The sequence below is a fragment of the Lissotriton helveticus genome, chromosome 5_1 (genome assembly GCF_964261635.1).
Source record: "Lissotriton helveticus chromosome 5_1, aLisHel1.1, whole genome shotgun sequence".
Classification (NCBI taxonomy): domain Eukaryota; kingdom Metazoa; phylum Chordata; class Amphibia; order Caudata; family Salamandridae; genus Lissotriton; species Lissotriton helveticus.
In genome coordinates this window covers 910,419,708-910,437,544 of record NC_136065.1, presented here as the reverse complement: position 1 = coordinate 910,437,544, position 17,837 = coordinate 910,419,708, and the positions used below count along the sequence as shown (strand labels likewise).

At 44.0% G+C, this 17,837-nt stretch overlaps 1 protein-coding gene across 5 annotated transcripts in view; it reads left to right on the top strand.

The window, feature by feature from the left end:
* DLG5 (discs large MAGUK scaffold protein 5) overlaps nt 1-17,837 on the top strand; it is a 957,981-nt gene that overhangs the window by 615,973 nt on the left and 324,171 nt on the right. For 4 of the 5 annotated variants that reach the window (XM_078643375.1, XM_078643374.1, XM_078643372.1 and 1 more), the window contains 2 exons: nt 7,542-7,675; nt 15,110-15,274. In XM_078643375.1, the coding sequence (XP_078499501.1) occupies nt 7,542-7,675; nt 15,110-15,274 (299 nt within the window). The remainder of the gene's footprint in view (nt 1-7,541; nt 7,676-15,109; nt 15,275-17,837) is intronic. The other variant, XM_078643373.1, reaches the window with a different exon arrangement.

Sequence of the window (17,837 nt, the reverse complement as noted above, 5' to 3'; positions counted from 1 at the left end):
GGGACGGGCGGTGCACAAAGGAACCATTTCTCGATGGGTCGTCTTGTGCATCAAGGCTTGTTACTCTTTGGCTCGAAAGGAGCCTCCTGTGGGGCTTCGTGCCCATTCCACACGGGCCACGGCGGCTACTACTGCCCTGGGCCGGGAAGTCCCCTTGCAGGACATCTGTCAGGCAGCTACGTGGGCCTCGCTGCACACGTTCGCAAGACACTACTGCCTGGACAGCCAAGTCCGGAGAGATGGCTTTTTCGGCCGTTCCGTTTTCCAGGACTTTCTGGTGTGATCATTGGTTCGCAGACCCACCACCGGGGTTGGTATTGCTGGGGTATCTATTCTAAGGTAAGGAATCTAATATTAACCTGTTTCTTTCAGATGCATTACTTACCTTCGGTAACGATATATCTGTAAGAAACAGTAGTTAGTATTAGATTCCTTACCGCCCCACCCATCCTCCCCGTTCTGCAAACCGATATCTAGGGTTACGGTCATCCCCTTTCAGGGCCCTGGTTCCATGGCGCCAGTGTTGGTTTTTATCATGGCTCTGCCTTTCTAGCGCGGAAAAGCTGTGAATAAGAACTGACGTCAGCACGCGAGGGCGGCCTCTAAGTACTCCGGCGACGTCATCACGACGCAGACGACGGACGCGAAGCCGCAGACGACGCCTACCGACGCATAAGGGTACTGCTACGCAAAAGTTTCCGGATCCAGTCTGACGCCTGGGGAATCTAATACGAACTACTGTTTCTTACAGATATATCGTTACCGAAGGTATGTAACTTGTGCACATCAGTAGTTTGCTAAATATCTAACAGGCCAGCTTTTTAGTCATGTTCTATTCCAGTACGGCTGTTTTGCAATATCATCCACATTCTTAATCCCAGTGTTAAAGAAACAAGGGGATAAAAGCAGTACTTGGATCCAAGGGGAATAAGGTTTAAAAACAAATAAAAAATTAAAAGTCTGGCTACTCAATTGATCTAAATTAATGACGCATCAAAGATCCGATCCGTAAGACCAGCTGATTGAACTTGCACTCGATAAACCTCCATCACAGGATAAATGGCTTGAGTTATCATCCCTCTGGTTAATCTTAATGTAGCATTTGATTTATTATTCAGTTTGAAGACACTCCAATATACCCAATTTGTCCACATCCCAAATGCAGCTATCCTATACCATACTAAACAAATATATAAGCTCATCCTGAACTAGCGTGGTCCAAGTGTAAGGCACCTAAAAGATCTGTGAGGATTATAACATGAAGTTTGTTTTTATAGCGTTAATCAAGAGGCCTTACTTGTTTCAAAGGTTAGAAAATGTGTTTAGCAATCTTTGCAGCCCCATTGGTGCTTCGATATTGGGTATCATTGCTGCTAAAAAAAAGGTATTTCATGATTGAAATCCTCAAGGTTGTCTATCACACTATTAATCCTTAGAAATTCTTTTTTCTCTCATTGAGTTTAGACCCGTTTCCCAGAGTTGGGGATCAACACCAAAAACTGGAGTAAGCTTTAAAATTCAAAGACCCTGGAACAATGTGGTGCAAAAAGTCAATAAAACAAGAGGGAGATAAATTGGGCACATTCTCAGATGGAATCAAAGCCCCAACTGAACCAGCTTAAAGGGTATTTGAAAAAGAATCTGAAGACCATGTAGCAGTGGCTGCATGGATAAATAAAACCAACACTTTAGCATCGTTGATTTGCATGAGGAGTAGCGGAGCGCGCCTCCATCATATCAAACTCGAATGCTGGAAACCAAGAAACACCTAGTAACCTGAAGAAATTTACTGTAACCAGTCAAAACTAAACACCCAGGTCGTACACATCAGGGACACCAGCCCATGCTTTATCCTCCAGCAAAAACCATCTAGTCCTGCTAAAACCTTTAAAAAAAAATCTATTTCAGAAAGCAAGCTACCTTGAAAAGATTATCCGTGGCAAATACCAGATCGAACTGACTAGAAAGATTATGCCCTTTTGTTGATCAAGATCAAAGAGTCCAGTGTAAACCAATTGAGGTGAATAATCCTTTTGGCCTTCAGCTCCAAAACAAAGCAGTATCTGATGATTCCACCCTAAACTGAGGAATCAAACCAAAAGTCCTGATTACGATCTTGGTGGATGGAATACTCCATCACAAAAGTGACAGATATCATGTTTGCTGTTTTGAAAGTTCCATAGGATATAATGGAATTCTAATTTGACTGAAGGGATATCCGTCACTTTTGTGATGGAGTAACCATGTCCACCAAGATTGTATTCAGGTCCAAAGTGTTGATGCTCAAAAAATACAAAATCAGTTTCTCAAGGTGAAAAATAAATGGTTTGTGTCCATTCGATGTTCATGACTCCATTGACGACAGCTGTTGGGTTGACCTGAAACGACATATACAGCTCGACCCTGAAACAGTTCCCATTATACTGTCTCTTCCATGCAATGTTCTAAATGGTGGCCCCACCTTGTAAAAAGAGAAAGCATACATTTGAATAGGCAATAAATCGAAAAGCAATAAACTCTATTCAGACTCCAAGGATGACCTAAAAATAGATGCAGATCCCCCAAAGTGGGTGCATCATTATGGTGCATGGATGAAATATGAATTAGAGTCAATGAAGAAGCTTGAGCACCCCATTAAGACTTCCCTTTCAGATAAATTAACTTTTTACCACATTTAATCTAAAGAACTACTCCTTTGCATGTGAAAGGTATGCAGATGGAAGAGTAGAATCACTTTCTAATGGAGACTTTTTTCCAGAAGAAATACGAATCAATATCGCTGAACATTCTCAAGTCAACCCTGATGAACTTCTGGTTATACTACCAGAATTTTAAAGGAACTGCCAAGCAGCATCTATTGACATGGTTTCCATTTGAGACCATGTCACTACTCACTCAGATTCAGATTCAATACACTTTATTCAATTAAATTAATATCATAAAAGGACACAGTATAAAAATACAAGATAAGTACATACAGTCGATGGGTGAATACTATATAAAATGGGTAATATTCATAAAATTTAAAAGCCAAATGCCACGCATGATTTACTTAGCAACAAAAGGTGCAAAAATGCATAACCAGAATACAATGATCTATAATAGGGCATGGGACATCATAATTCCATGTTATTAATGGGTCTTAACTTTTTCAGTCTAACAGCTGTCACCTAGTAGCTCCCAATATTAAAAATGACCCAAACATTATGCAACAATTGCAGAAACATTAGAGCAGGTTTAACTTGGCGTAAACCCGTACCCTTAAGTAACGGAATAATGTATTTTTTCCTTATTACTGAATAGTGTTTACAAAAAAACATAAAATGAGTAGTATCCTGGGTAGAGCAGTTATCGCAATCACAGGGTAAAGCCTTATCAGCAGTGCTCCAGACCAGGTTTGATCCTAACAGAAAAGGAATTTGGTTAAACCTAAACCTTGTTAATAGCCATCTGTGAAAGGGTCTATTAACCGCATGCGTGCGGCGGCTTTTTTCGCGCTGTGCGGCTTTTTTTAAAAAGCCGCGTTACATGACGAGCTGAGCTCGTCATGAGCATGCGAGCGGCGCAACTCATGACGAGCTCAGCTCGTCATGAGCATGGAAGGGGTTAACTACCTTTAAATATAATTCTAGAGAATCTGGGGTAGCAATCAAGGAATGGGCTCTTACTGAAGGTTTCAGCAACTCTTCCGCCTCCCGCTCCTGAGTTCTTAAGGACATGAAGTGTGTTTTGACCCAGTTTATATCTCCTTTCAAAATGGAGTGGTAATCCACATAGCACGCAGAGGCCTTGTGGTTTCAAGCCACTGGAGAAGGTAATCCTATGGAAAGTATAGTAAATGCATTGAGGCAGGAGAAAAAAGTAGCGCAAGCGCTGCTGTGACATGCAGCATGGTAAATTGACATGCTCTTCTTAGCCGGTATGATAGTCATGAGTGGCACAAAATGATGATCTAACACAGAAGATTTCTGAACCCCCTCAAAGAGAGTCCCAGAAACAATACAAGAAGGCAATACTATTTGTAGTGGGGCAGTAATAGGTGCCCTTGAAAGTGCATGTACCTCTTGCTGCCAAATAAACACTGCTTTGGATTTAAGAAGACATGAGTGCCTGAGAATCTCAGAATGTAGACTTGACGTACAATAGCACCTTGGTTAAAAAAAGACTCAAAAATCTAAGTCTATGTGTGATTTGCAATAATGTCCTTATACAAGAAATCTCCAGTGTAAAAGGAAACAACTGGGCAAAGACAGTCTTTCCGGTCACCCGCAACGTTCAATCTGGCGATGAGTGTGCGGTGGGAGATGGTGTCGAATGCTGCGGAGAGGTAAAGTAGGATCAGGGCAGCGGTGTGTCCCCGGTCGAGGAGGGTGCGGATGTCATCTGTGGTGGCGAGTAGAGCAGTCTCGGTGCTGTGGAATCCGGATTGGGAGGGTCAAGGATTGAGTTTTCTTCCAGCAGCAAGAACACTTGCCATGATTCAAAAACAGCTTTGCAGATCAGCAGAGAAGGAGGTGTCATCATATGGTGTTTAAATCCAAATGTAGTAATCCAAATGTTCCAGGATCGGGGGACCTTACAGATGTTTTTGCAATTTAGAAGGACGAAAAAAACATAACTTTACACCTCAAAGCATCCATAATCTCCTTATTTAGGGAATACTCTGTAGATTGGCTAACGCCATTACATATATGTTTCTTCTCTACCATTAACACCACGTGTCTTGTAAAAGTATTGTCAGTCTTCAATAACATTGATTCTCATTGCTCCAAAGTGGGTGTGGAAATCATGTTTTCACTATCCAACAACTGCAGGCTTAGAGTTTGGGTTCTTACAGCTAGCGGCAAAGTGCATTGCAGAACTTAAGGAGGAACAGTGCCCTACCTACAGCAGCATGCCCTGTGGTTAAATGGAAAAGATTTGTCACTTTCTGCTCTTTCTTTCAGGTCAACTCTCTGCAGGCAGCAAAACAGTATTGTTCAGTGCATACCTATGCTTACAACAGTCTGATTTGTCATGCAGTTCATAAGGGTGCATTTAACAGATCTTGCAGTGTACCTGCAAAGTAGGCAATATCTTCCTTTTTAGGGCTCCTCTCCTGAAGACTTTCATGGGATGGTTATAATAGAAAATGCAACCCAGAGTTGTATTAATACCATCCTTGGATCGGACCTTTGTCCTTACTCAACTGAACTGAGCCACATTTGGCCTTTACACTGTTACATTTCACCACCTTACACTGAAGCTTTCCTTTTTTGGTGCAATTGCATCATTACGTAGAACTAGCAAGCTCCAATCTCTGTGTGGATGAGCTTTTCTTCCGAGCCATATGGACAGGATGGTTCTACTAACCTACTCCCACTCTCTATAGGCAGTTGTGTCATCATTTTACATCAATCAGGCAATTAATGGCCAACATTTTTTGCAATCCATCAAAGGCCAAAATGTCATTGAAAAATTTATATTTTAAAAGGTGACTTATGTGCTACTCTCATTAAACAAAACAGTCTCGAAAATTGTTATTTTGTACTTTTTAAACTGCACAATGCCAGCGTTAGAGAATGGACTGTCCTATTGAGCTAAGTACTTGGCTATGCCTATCCAGAAAATACATGGACATGCCTTGTGCTAATTCTACTGGTAAAACCGAAACGGATCAGGTGTGTGTTGCGGGGACATTCCATTAGCAAACAATTGCTAAGCTGCAGCATTGACTTTTGTCAACCTGCTTACAGCATATTGCAGAATTGATATTCAAGCCAGAAAAGAAGTATGGGTGGGTCATACTATGTTGAAGACATTATTTACTGCCTCTTCTGTTACTTTCCTACAAGTCGTACACCTCAGACATGAAATAAAATTGGGGTTTGAAAGAAAAAGTTTGATTCTTGTAGCTCAACTATATTGGGAACCTTATCATCTTGTAAAATTGTAACACTGCAACTACAGAGTGATACATGTTTATAAACTTTTCTATTCCATCAGTATGGATTGAAGCCAGTGCAGATTGGCAGAAGATATGCAAACTCTAGTGCTCTGTTTCAAGCTGATTGGTCGACTAAGCCACTCACTCCATTTTTGGAGGGGACCACGAAGTGGTTTCATTTTCTAGTGTATGCCCATCTCTCCTTTTTTCTGTGTGGCTGGGGAAGTCAATTTATCATTTCACCTGACTGAAGGATCTTTACTAACTTAATAATGCTCAACATGGTATGTGACTCAATATTATCAGCTGCTCATTAAAGTTGACAACCGCAGAATGGCAGAATCAGAAAAGGTATTTGATTTTGCACCCTGTAGCCCTCTGTAGATCTTTTAAACTATCACCTAGGGGTTCATGGCTTCCAGATTTGATTACTGAACATCCCAAAAGCTCAATAAATTTCAGTGAACTTCTTGGTGGGCCCTAAAATGTATGTGAGACAGTGGACCATTTGCACATGTTTACTGTTTGGTGTAAGCTTAATGATTTTCTGAACTCAACAGCGAAATATCCCCTTGAACAATCTGTTGGTTATCCCGAAACTTATACTGATACTGTATTTTAGATATGTAGTTTAAATGTATTTATAGCTTGTAATTCTTGTTTTTTTTAGGAGTCAGTTTTCACTACCCCAAAGTGTGATTGACTAAAATAAAATTCACTTTCATCACAAAAATTAAAAAATCTGGATTTAAATGCACACATGACTTCATAGAAGTTTAAGCTATTACTAAGTGCCAAAATGGATAATTTGTACTTTTTATCTCGGTTGTGATACCTACTGAGTCTGATCAAGCGTTGCACTCATGGTTTTGTTTTTCAGGCTGCTAGAGTGCCCAGAGATTCCTGTTTTTCTATACCCAAAGATTTTAGTTCAGTTAGCGGTGGCGGAGAGTGTGTCACTTAATTCCACTGTAGGGGGTTCTTCCTTGACCAGCTCTTGTTGTTGATTTGAAAATGTAAAAAAATATACCAATGCCATGCCCTTGTCAGCAAGTTAATAATGTGTTTTTAGTTGGCCGCCTTTCCCAGAGCCTCTAGTTTCCACCATTAAGTTATTGAAAAGGGTTAGTCTTGCTGACCTAAACCCGTTAAATAAGAACAAGTAAGTAAAGAAAAGCAATGGCGCCTCATTTAATGGTTTATTCACATCTAAGACATAAGCGCCCAATATAATGAGAAATAAACTGCCTGACAAGTTTGGTGACTTTTCTTTGAAGGTTACTCCTAAAAGAGATAAACACATTGACAGGAGTACGGAATATTTAATATAAGCTTCCAAAGGTTATACATTTTTCAGTTTTGGCAAGAGTTTGATTGATCTAGAAATATGTTCTTGAACATATGTGATTACCAACTAGGAAAGCTCTTGAGATTGCCTGATGAGGCTTTCTTTTCTATTATTTGGCCTATGCCAGTTTAAGATAATGCAACGTTTTGTGACCCAATTGTTGTGCCAACATATAATTATGGTTTCAGCTTCAATACTAGTATGAAACTGTCTTTTGTTTCAATTTTATTTTAGAAATATTGAACAATTACATTTGTCTATTTGCAGTTCAATGGAATAAACCTGAGAAATGCAACAGAGCAACAGGCTAGGTTGATCATCGGGCAGCAGTGTGACACAATAACTATTCTAGCTCAGTACAACCCACTTATGTGTCAGTCCATCAGTCACTCAAGGTCGAGGTAAGAATGTGTTATTTGTTTAAGCTTTGATAAAACAACCTTAAACTCATTACTGCAGAGATCATTTGACCAAAAAGCTAGCTCCCAGCAGAACTGCTGATAAATAATCTTTTAAGCTCTGCAGGACTCATTTACTGATGGCTAAGGGTGCTGCACTTTACTCAATAATATGTTATGTTGAATTATTTTAGAGTATTGAATTGCCCTAGCTTCTTGTCATTTGTGAAAGTGATTTTTCTGTAGCCTAACTACTGGAAGCTGTTGCATAGAGGCCAGGGAAGTATATAGGTGGGAATTTAAGAGGATGACAGACAAATTCCAAATCCTTTGTCCAAGGCAAAGTCAGCCAAGAGCACATATTTGTCTGTTGGGGGAGAAGGGACCCTCTACAGGGCAGCTATATGTTGAGAATTTGCAGCTGTCTTGACAAGATTGCCTGATTTCTGTGGACCTGAAGAGACATTTGAAGAACTCCGGTATATTGCTGAGTTGTTCTTGAATTATCAGGTTTTTTTAAATGTTGATGCTTAAAGAAATTGTCTTTAGGGGGATAATGAGTGTGTTGACAACAGTTCTTTCATATCATTAGGCTGAATCCTTGCTCATATGAATTAAGTCAAAAGTCCATTTTATGTAGAAAAAGGCTCTTTATTGATTTTTTAGTAAAAACATGAACAGCCGACACGTGTTTCGCCCCCTATGGCGATTCGCGCCAGGGCTTTTTCAAGGCTGTAAAAGATCAAAATTACATATATGTGTTTAATACAGGTTGTCTAAAGACTGGCCTTTGACCCCAATACCAGTGAGTGAAGTGTTAAGTAGAGAGGAAAAGTGATTGGAATGGGACATAGAGGTTGCAATTTCATTAGCCCATTACTTTCATGCAGAATCTGGTATGCCGAAAGAGAGAAAGTGCTCTTTTAGAGATTTGTGATAGCACTTCTAATTTGAAGTTTCTGGCTGTTAGTCAGTGTAGAGAGGAGCCGTGATAACAAGCTTAGAGCATAAGAGAGAAGGTCAATACCAAAAAAGACGAGACATTCACCTATGTGATTTTGATAGGTGTTTTAGGGATTGTCTATAGGGCAAGTAAATGTGATTAAATTTGCTATTAACCAAGTGAGGTTCAAGAAAACAAGTCAGATAGAAGAAACCAGTATGATTCCAAGCCGAATTTTGCTGATCACATTGACACTTGCGTCGCCATCCTGCACATCATTTGCACATCTTGAGCACCAAGTACAATTATGGGTTGTAATATTTGTTTATTTACAGTGCTGATACAACTGTAATATGTAAATGTAAATGTACAGGAATTTATATAGCGCAAATCACCAAGCGGTCTCTAAGCGCTTGCTTAGGGAACCCGTCCTGGTATTCCCCTGTGAGATAACCCCGGCAGAGTATCCGCAAGGTGAAAGCCAGGCATCCCACCGCGAGGGGCCGTTGTGGAGATTAAACAAGCTATTGCCCAGAGTCGCAGAGTGTGAACCCGTGAATCGAGTAGGCACCGGAGCGAGAATTGTCGAGTCCATGGACATTTTAGGATTCAAGACCCCGCCGAGCCGGGAATTGAACCCTGGTCCCGGGCTGACCTCTGCTTCCAGGTCTGCCTCCTCTAACCAGTGAGCCACACTTCTCCACTAGTGAGCCACAGTGAGCCACACCAGTTGTCCTCTGTGCGTTCTGGGGGCTAGTATTAATAAGGGTCCAGTAGACCTTCCCAATCTTCCGCAAGTCCAAGCTGATAAGAATAGGGCCAATCCCTGTTTTTTGGATAAACTTGATGCCATGAGCACATTCGAAACAACTATAGAGTCTTCTTACTTCTTTCCTGATACTGTCTGACATATCCTTTCTAATTGTCCACCAATAATACCAGTCGGGATACTTCATGTTTTTCTAGATTACTTACCCCAATCCCAACGTGGTTGATGGGTTTTTACTCCTGTGATTTATACACCTGTAAGTTAGACATATAGCGCCACCATGTGGCAGGCTGTCAAAAGTGCCGGTGTTGACAATTAAGTGCTGAGCACCGGAAAACACTGGTTCAAAATTAGCACTGCCCCACTTACTTTTTGAGTGACCTTTTTCGAAATTTTGGCGACGACTTTGCCTGGTGTGACAAGATGTCCGAGAGGAAGGCTATTTTAAAGCCCTGTAGAGACTGTCGCCAGCAGATGTCGGTGACCGATCCACACCTTGTCTACTTGTGGTGTCTTGAGTGCAACCACGGCTAAAATTCCTATGTCGATTGTCACGCATGCACCCTGAGGCCTTCCTGGGGCGGTCTTTCAAGCTCCTTGCCGCTCAACGTGCGACGCCACAACACACTCGATCCCGGTCGTGAGGAACGTCCTGGGATTGGGCGTGGAGGCATCGATCTTCGTCGCAGTCAAATTTGTCTGGGAGTTCAGATAAGTCCCACAAGAAAAAAAACAATAAGTCGAAGAGGTCTTCGACTTAAACCCTTATTTTGAAGTCATCTCTCAAGTCGGGGGAACGTTGGCATTCAAGGCTTGGTTCTGCAGTTGGGCCTGCGCTTGGGCCACATCCACGCCTTCTGAGTTTCCTGGAGCCGGAGTGACCCCGCCCAACTCTGTGAGTTTTAAGAGGCCATTCACCTCATATTTGGGTGGCCCCTTCCCCCTGGCACTACTTTGGGATCTGCTGGTTCGGGAGGGGCTCCTACTGGTTTTCCGCTGGCCGGCTCGCCCCCGTCACCAGTCGGAATCTATAGACCGATCTGGAGTGCCATTGGTTTAGACATCTTGATCGGCACCGGTCCCTTTGCCAACGTCATTGGTGCCACCACCATTCTTAACCCCGTCGTCGACACTGAACTGTATGGGTGTCATCCGATGCAGACTCGTATTGGAGCCACTCCCTCGGGCCAGAGCCTGAGCCCTATTCTTATCAGCTTGGACTTGCGGAAGATTGGGAAGGTCTACTGGACCCTTATTAATACTAGCCCCCAGAACGCACAGAGGACAACTGGTGTAGGTATTTGGCGGGTGCAAGTGGACTTGACACATCCCCAAATAATAGCTTGGTCGGTCTCTCTTCCTACCGTAGGTACAGAGGATATAGCCTCATTAGCAATGGTGTGTGAAGAGCGGCCAAGCTCCTGGACCTTCCGCTACCCGCAGTCAAGACAAACATCTTGTTCTTCAAACGGGAGTCACCCCATCTGAACCACTTTAATGAAGCCCTCACAGACATCCTAGTCTTGGCTTGGTCCAAGACCCCAACTTCTTCACCCAACACCCCCACCCTGGAGAACTTAGCGGTCGTGCCTTCACATCCAAACTATATCCAGGCTCATTCCCTACCCCTCCAATGGACAGGGAATTCAAGAGTCTGAATACCTTAGACAAGAAAATGTTTTCTTCCGCCAGCCTGTCAATGCGGTCGGTGAACACTGCATGCCTTTTGGGTCAATACTTCCTCTCACTCTGGGACTCTGTTACGCAGGTGCTGCCTATGGTCTCGGAGGAGGCCTGAGCCATACTCTCCCGAGCTGTTGCTGACGGGAGGGATGCAGTGGATTGCATACGACCAACTCGGTTTCATCGGCGGTAGCCCTTGGTTACCTTGTCTTGTTGAGAGCCACTGGCTATCCAGGGGTTGTCAAAGCCTTGCTTATGGACATGCCCTTTGATGGGTCTGGTCTCTTTGGAAACAAGGCGGACTCATCGCTAGAGCGCTTAAAGGACAGCAGAGCTTCGGCCATGTCATAGGGCCTTTCCATGGCCCCTCGCTAGCTCCAGCCTGCTTTTGAATCCTTTAGTGGATAAATAAGGGGCTTCGAGCCACATCTCCACCCGCCTAGCCACCATGGCAAACAAGCTTCCCAGCCCCTGCGTGGCTGAGGACGTGGCACCCACAGGTTTCGTGAGTCAGGAAGCCAGATTTCGGGCTAGTCCACTACTCCCCCGGCAGCTTCCAAGCCTCTTTAGTTGGCCCTACGAACATCATGGTCACCCGGTGGGAGGCAGGATAAGCCAGCACCTGCACCACTGGAGGACGATAACATCAGACCTCTGGATTCTCCAGATTGCCCGAAAGGGCTACTCCCTTCCCTTTGTGTCTAGCCCTCCATCCTTGTCACCTACTTGCAACAGGCTGACGAAGGACCACATCTCCATATTCCGTTAGGGAGTGGCAGCTGTTTTGGCCAAGGGAGCCACAGAGAGGGTTCCGGCAACAGAAGTAGGTCATGGTTGATATTCCTGCTACTATTTAGTGGCCCAAGAAGGATGGGGACGTTTGTCCTATCCTAGACCTATGCCTTCGCAATTTCTTTCTGAAGAAGGAGAAATTCAAAGTTTTCACGCTCGCTCACGTCTTGTCTGACCTGGACCTGTGAAACTGGATGGTAGTGTTGAACTTGCAGGACACAGACTTCAACATCCCTTACCTGCCTGCCCATAAACACTACCTGCGTTTCACAGTAGGTCATGAGCACTTTCAGTTTATTGTGCTTCCCTTTTTGCTTACCAGCCTTCTTTGGATGTTCACCAAGTTGATGGTGTGGTTGCATCTCATCTGCGGAGATCAGGGAATGCCAGTTTTTACCTATCTCAATGACTAGCTGTTGAACGCGAGCTTACCCCAGGCAGTTGTCTCCCACCTCAAGACTACAGCGGACCTCTTGCACTCGCTGAAATTCACTATCAGTTTGCCAAAGTCACACCGGACCCCTTTCATTGGGGCTGTTCTGGACACAGTGTAGTTTCAGGCTTATCCTTCTGAACTGCGAGTACAGGAGGATATTCAGACTATTATACCGATGTTTCAGCCTCTAAAGCTGCTGGGTATCATGGTCACATGCATGCTACTTATGACACATGCCCAGCTGGCATATGCAGGATCTGCAGTTGCACCTGCAGTTCCAGTGGGTGTAGCATCAGGGCAATCTCTCAGACATGGTCCAGATCTCAAAGGCCACTGCAAAAGATCTGCAGTGGTGGTTAGCGAACCACGATTGGGGCAGCAGCAGAACCCTCTCACTTAATGAACCAGATCTAACAATAGTGACAGATGCATCACTCCTGAGCTGGGGCGACCATCTAGTAGAGGTGCAGGTCAGAGGCCTCTGGTCTCCAGTGGAATCCGGACTACGCATCATCCTGTTGGAGCTCCAGTTGATTCGGCTGGTATTGAAAGCCTTTCTGCCCTCCAACAAGAGATGGCTAGTGCAAGTGTTCATGGATAACACCACAGCCATATGGTACCGCAACAAACTGGGCAGCTTGAGGACATAGACACTTTGTCAAGAGGCCCTACATATCTGGAAATGGCTTGAATGTCACAGCATTTCCCTGGTGGTTCAACACCTGGTGGGCTCTCTTAGTGCCAGGGCATATGAATTCCTCTGAAAATGCAGAGCGAATCACGAATGGCGACTCCATCCAGCTATGGTGTAAAGTCTCTTTCAGCAGTAGGGAGAGATGTGTTTGCCACCAGCTAGAACTCGCAACGTCTGCACTTCTGCATGCTGGAGTTTCCAAGGTGGCTCACGCTCGGAGACGCTTTTCATCTTGAGTGAAGTTCCAACTTCCTGTAGGCCTTTCCTACCCAGAGTTCTCAAGAAGATCCGGAATGACTTGGCCCAAGTCATCCTTGAGGCTCTCGACTGGGCTCAGAGATTTTGGTATCCCAAGCTGTTGAGCATGGCCATCAGTCCTCCATCAGGCTGCCCCTTCAAGATAATCTTCTGTCGCAGCAGATGGGGAGGGTTCTCCTGAATAAGCTGAAAATTATCTGTTGTTGAATATTAATGTTTTAAATAATTACATTGATGTTCGGATTGATCAATAGTCAGCTACCAGTTGGGCCTAGACCAACAAGTGATTATTTTGAATAGATTTGACTGAGAATAATAATTGAAATCCCTTGCAGGCACCTTTACCTATTGTTGTTTTGCCCAAGCCTCCAAGGGTAGATTGGGTACCCCACTTTCCTGTGACTCACTATCAAGACGGCTTTTCTGATGGCAATTACATCTGCTCGAAGTGTCAGTAAACTACAGGCACTATCACCCCAGCCTCCACACATCTCTCCTTCCCAGGCACACGTGCCCTTCGGACCCGAGCCTCCTTGCTGAAGGTGGTAACCCCATTCCTTTTAGGCCAATCGATCACATTGCCTATTTTTATGCTTCACCTCATCCCACGAAGGAAGAGAAGAAACTCCACCGGCTTTACCCAAACAAAGCAATGTTGTTCGACCTTGATTTAACAAAACCGTTATAAGTGGATGATCAACTCTTTGTCGGATATGTTGGGTCCAAAAAAAGGAAGGCTGTGCAGAAGGAAAACATTTCCCGATGGATTGTGCTCTACATTAAGATCTGCTATACATTGGCCAAGAAACAACTCCCAGAGGGTCTGTGTGCTCCTTCCACCAGAGCAAATGCTTCAGCCGCTGTGTTAGCAGGTGGAGTTCCTGTCCTGGATATCTGCCAGGCAGTAACATGGGCCTCGCTGCACACGTTCACCAAACACTACTGGGCAATCAGGTCCGTCTGGATAAGCACTGTGCCCATTTAGTCCTTCAGGACTTACTGGTTTAAATCATGTTCACAGACCCACCTCCGGTACATTATTGCTTGGGTATCTTTCCTAATGTAAGGAATCGGTGACTAGAAGTCTTTATCAGATGAACAAGTTACTTACCTTTGGCAACGCCTTATCTGGTAGAGACTCTGTCTAGCTGTAGATTCCTTAATGACTCACCCATACTCCTCACTCTGGGAGCAGATTTGAGTATTGAGGGCTATTCCCCTTTTCAGGGCCCTTGTTTCACTCACCAGTGGTCAGTGTTCTTAGTGGCTATGTGCTTCTGGCGTGGAAAGTTGTAAAAAGAAACTCACATCAGTGTGCTGTGGTGGTGCCTATATAGGCACCACTCGCCTCACTTCTGGCACAGACGACGCCAATGACGCCATGCGGAGCCGAACAGCCCTCCCTACTTGCATGCAGGGGTACTGCTCATTAAAGGTTTCTGTATTCAGTCTGACGTCATGGATAATTCTAAGGTGAGGCATCTATGGCTAGCTAGAGTCTCGACCAGATAAGGCGTTACAGCGGTAAGTAACTTGTTTGTTGAAACAAAAATTAAATTGGATATATATGCACTATATATATCCCATCTTTTCCCCTTCACTTTTTAATTTCACTAGTTGTATGATTTCTAGTTCACATGTGCATCAACTGCCTAAGAGGAACAATTGTTTTCAAGTACACTGAATTTCACTATTCCTACTTTAGGTTGTACATTATGCCTTGACACTTGTTTTACAACCTCTCATAGTCATATTTTTCATGTTCACAACAACAGTGTCTCACTTTTTCTGTTCTTTTCTCCTCTTCACTAATTTCCATAACGCTGTCCCTTTTTTTTTATTTAAAAAAATAAATAAATTAGCTCTCGTCTAGAATCTGTCACCAGCCAATCCACTCCTCAAGGCAGCGGTGCAGCAACCCCTGAAAATCATTCTATCATTGACACAGTAAGTGAGCAAGATGAAGGAACAATGACCCCTCCATCCAAACAAACTACCCCAACCACCAGTCCTCGCAGCTCAGTGAGGTAAGCCAATCTTTTACAGCAGGCGGTGTGAATTAAGACACTACCAGAATTCATAAGGCATATTAAAGTGTCGCTTTGTGAGCTTTGTTTTACTTGTGTTTGACTTCATTTTACTAAAGAACCAAATACTTTAAAATGCCCAAGCAATACATTCCCATATTCTTGGATTTCTGAAAACCTTTTATAAGGCAATACTATTCAATTTAGCTTAAAACTATTCGCCCATGGTATGCTTAATGGCCAAAATGTTTGTTGTATGTGAATTGGCGAGGGGTATGGTGTTTGTGTCATAAAGAAATGGAATCATTCTGCTTTGGCCGGCCTTTTGATTTACTGTTCATGGTACAGCTTCACTCATAAAGTTATATCTCTTTTTAACTACTTTAATGATTTTAGCATTGAAGCTTATGTTGTGCTGAATGCCTTAATGCCCCTAATGTGATAAATTGGTATCATATTAACTTTGTTTGTCTGTTTTGTGATTGACGTTAATGGGATTCTGATGCAACAACAGAAAACTACTAAATAGTTCTTGCCTTCCGAAATTTGATTTAATTTACAGATTCAATCCTTACATGTTTCTTTTGAACATTGATTTTTATTTATTTAATATGGACCCTAAAACGTTTATGGTCTCATTTATTTCCAAGTAACACCAGAGAAAATCATGTCAATAGAATTTTGCCTGCTGAAAGTTCATTCACATAATTTGATTTAAATTAATCTGGTTCAACGTATAAGTGCTGGCATTTCACGTTTTAGTATTAAATCTGTTTATTGACAAATAAAGATACGCACATACATAGTACATTGCAATATGTGTCCATGACAATGGTATGACAGAAGTCAGCATAGGGGGAAAAAAAGAAAAATGACAATAGCGCCAATTAGACATAACATGGCTATGAGACCACTGCCGTGGTCGAAGGGTCTGTCTGAGTAAGCATGTGAGTATCCAAATGTGAAAACAATAACCAAACCCCATTCCCCGAGTCCCACCACCCCCCCAACTACCCGCCCACCACTCTTGTTCTGGTCCAATATCCTCCTGCCTCTACATTACCATCTAACAAGATGATCCCGAACCTTCTCCCTGCGATAGCCTCAGTAAACGTAAGAATCTGGGACAGGTCACTTCCCTAAATTCAGTTGCCAGTAATGATAAAAAAGGGCCGCCACAGTTCTGGATATTTGTCACCCTCCCCCTTCACAATTAGGGACAGCTTTTCCATACCCAAAACATTCCAGAGACGATGTAACCAACCCTGAAAGATGGGGATGTGTGCGGTACGCCAGTGGGATAGAATGTTCTGTAGCGCGGAACCCAAGGCTATGGCAATCAGTCGGCCCCGGCGCGAGCGCTGCGGGTAAGTAAGGGGATTGGGCAGTCCTAGCAAAACATAGGCAGGAAATCTTGGGATAAATGTATCAAAGTGTGAGTCCACTTCGTCCAGGACCAGCTTCCAATATTCCTGCAAGTCCCATAGTAGGTGAACCAGAGTGCCCCTCTCTCCACACCCGCGCCAGCAGGACACCTCCCGCGTGTGATCAATCTCATAGAGCTTCTCCGGGGTGTAATACCAATAAGAAGTGATCTTAGTGAGGGTGTCGGTCAAGCCCATATGATAGGCGGAGTGTCGTGCCCAATAAAAAATGACCTCCCAGTCTTTCTTGCTAAGCGTGCGCCCCAGATCCTTTTCCCAGCGTGCTGTCCCTGAATTGTAAATATGTGTATATCAGCCTAAAAGCATGCGGTATAGGTCCGATATGAGCTTTTTGCCCGACTTTCTTGTGATCAACCAGTACTCGTACGGACTAAGTCGCTGGTCTGCCCGTTCCCTGATCTGCCCATTAAGTGCCCAGTGTCGCGCCTGGAAATATCTGAGCCGTTCTCTTTCAGGCAGGCCAAATTCTTGCCGAAAGGCGTCAAAGGAAATGACCCCCTCCGCTGAGTAAAGATAGAATAAGAACCTGCATCCTGCCGGGCGCCACTGAGCAAAGGCCGTTGTATCTTGACCGGGCCCGAAATCAGGGTTATCCAACAGGGGCGTAAGCGGAGACGGAAAAGTCGTAAGCTTGTGCTTAATGTTCACAAGATCCCATACCTCCAGCGGGACCCTTGTAATGTATGAGGCGTAGAGATTAGGGGGACGGTGTTGCCTTCGAAGGAAGGGAACCTCCTGGAGCAGGCGCCCCGCCACCGCCTGGTCTTGAAAGAGCCAGTGCTTCTCGGATTCCCACCTGCTCCATTCCACTATTGTCCGCAGCTGCGCCGCCTGATAGTATAGCAACAAGTCTGGGAGCCCCAGTCCGCCCCTCTCAGGTGGCAACGTTGCCAGCCGGAGTTTCATTCTCGGCCGTCTGCAGTTCCATATAAACTGAGCCAGCTCAGATTGAGTCTGGCGGATCCAGCCCTCCGGCGGCCGCAGGGGTATAGCACGAAACAGGTAGAGAATTTGCGGGAGGATTGTCATTTTTATAACCGCCACTATGCCCAACCAGGATAAAGGGAGGTGTCTCCATCTACCCAGCTTTGACCGGACAGTCTGGCGAATTCAGGCAT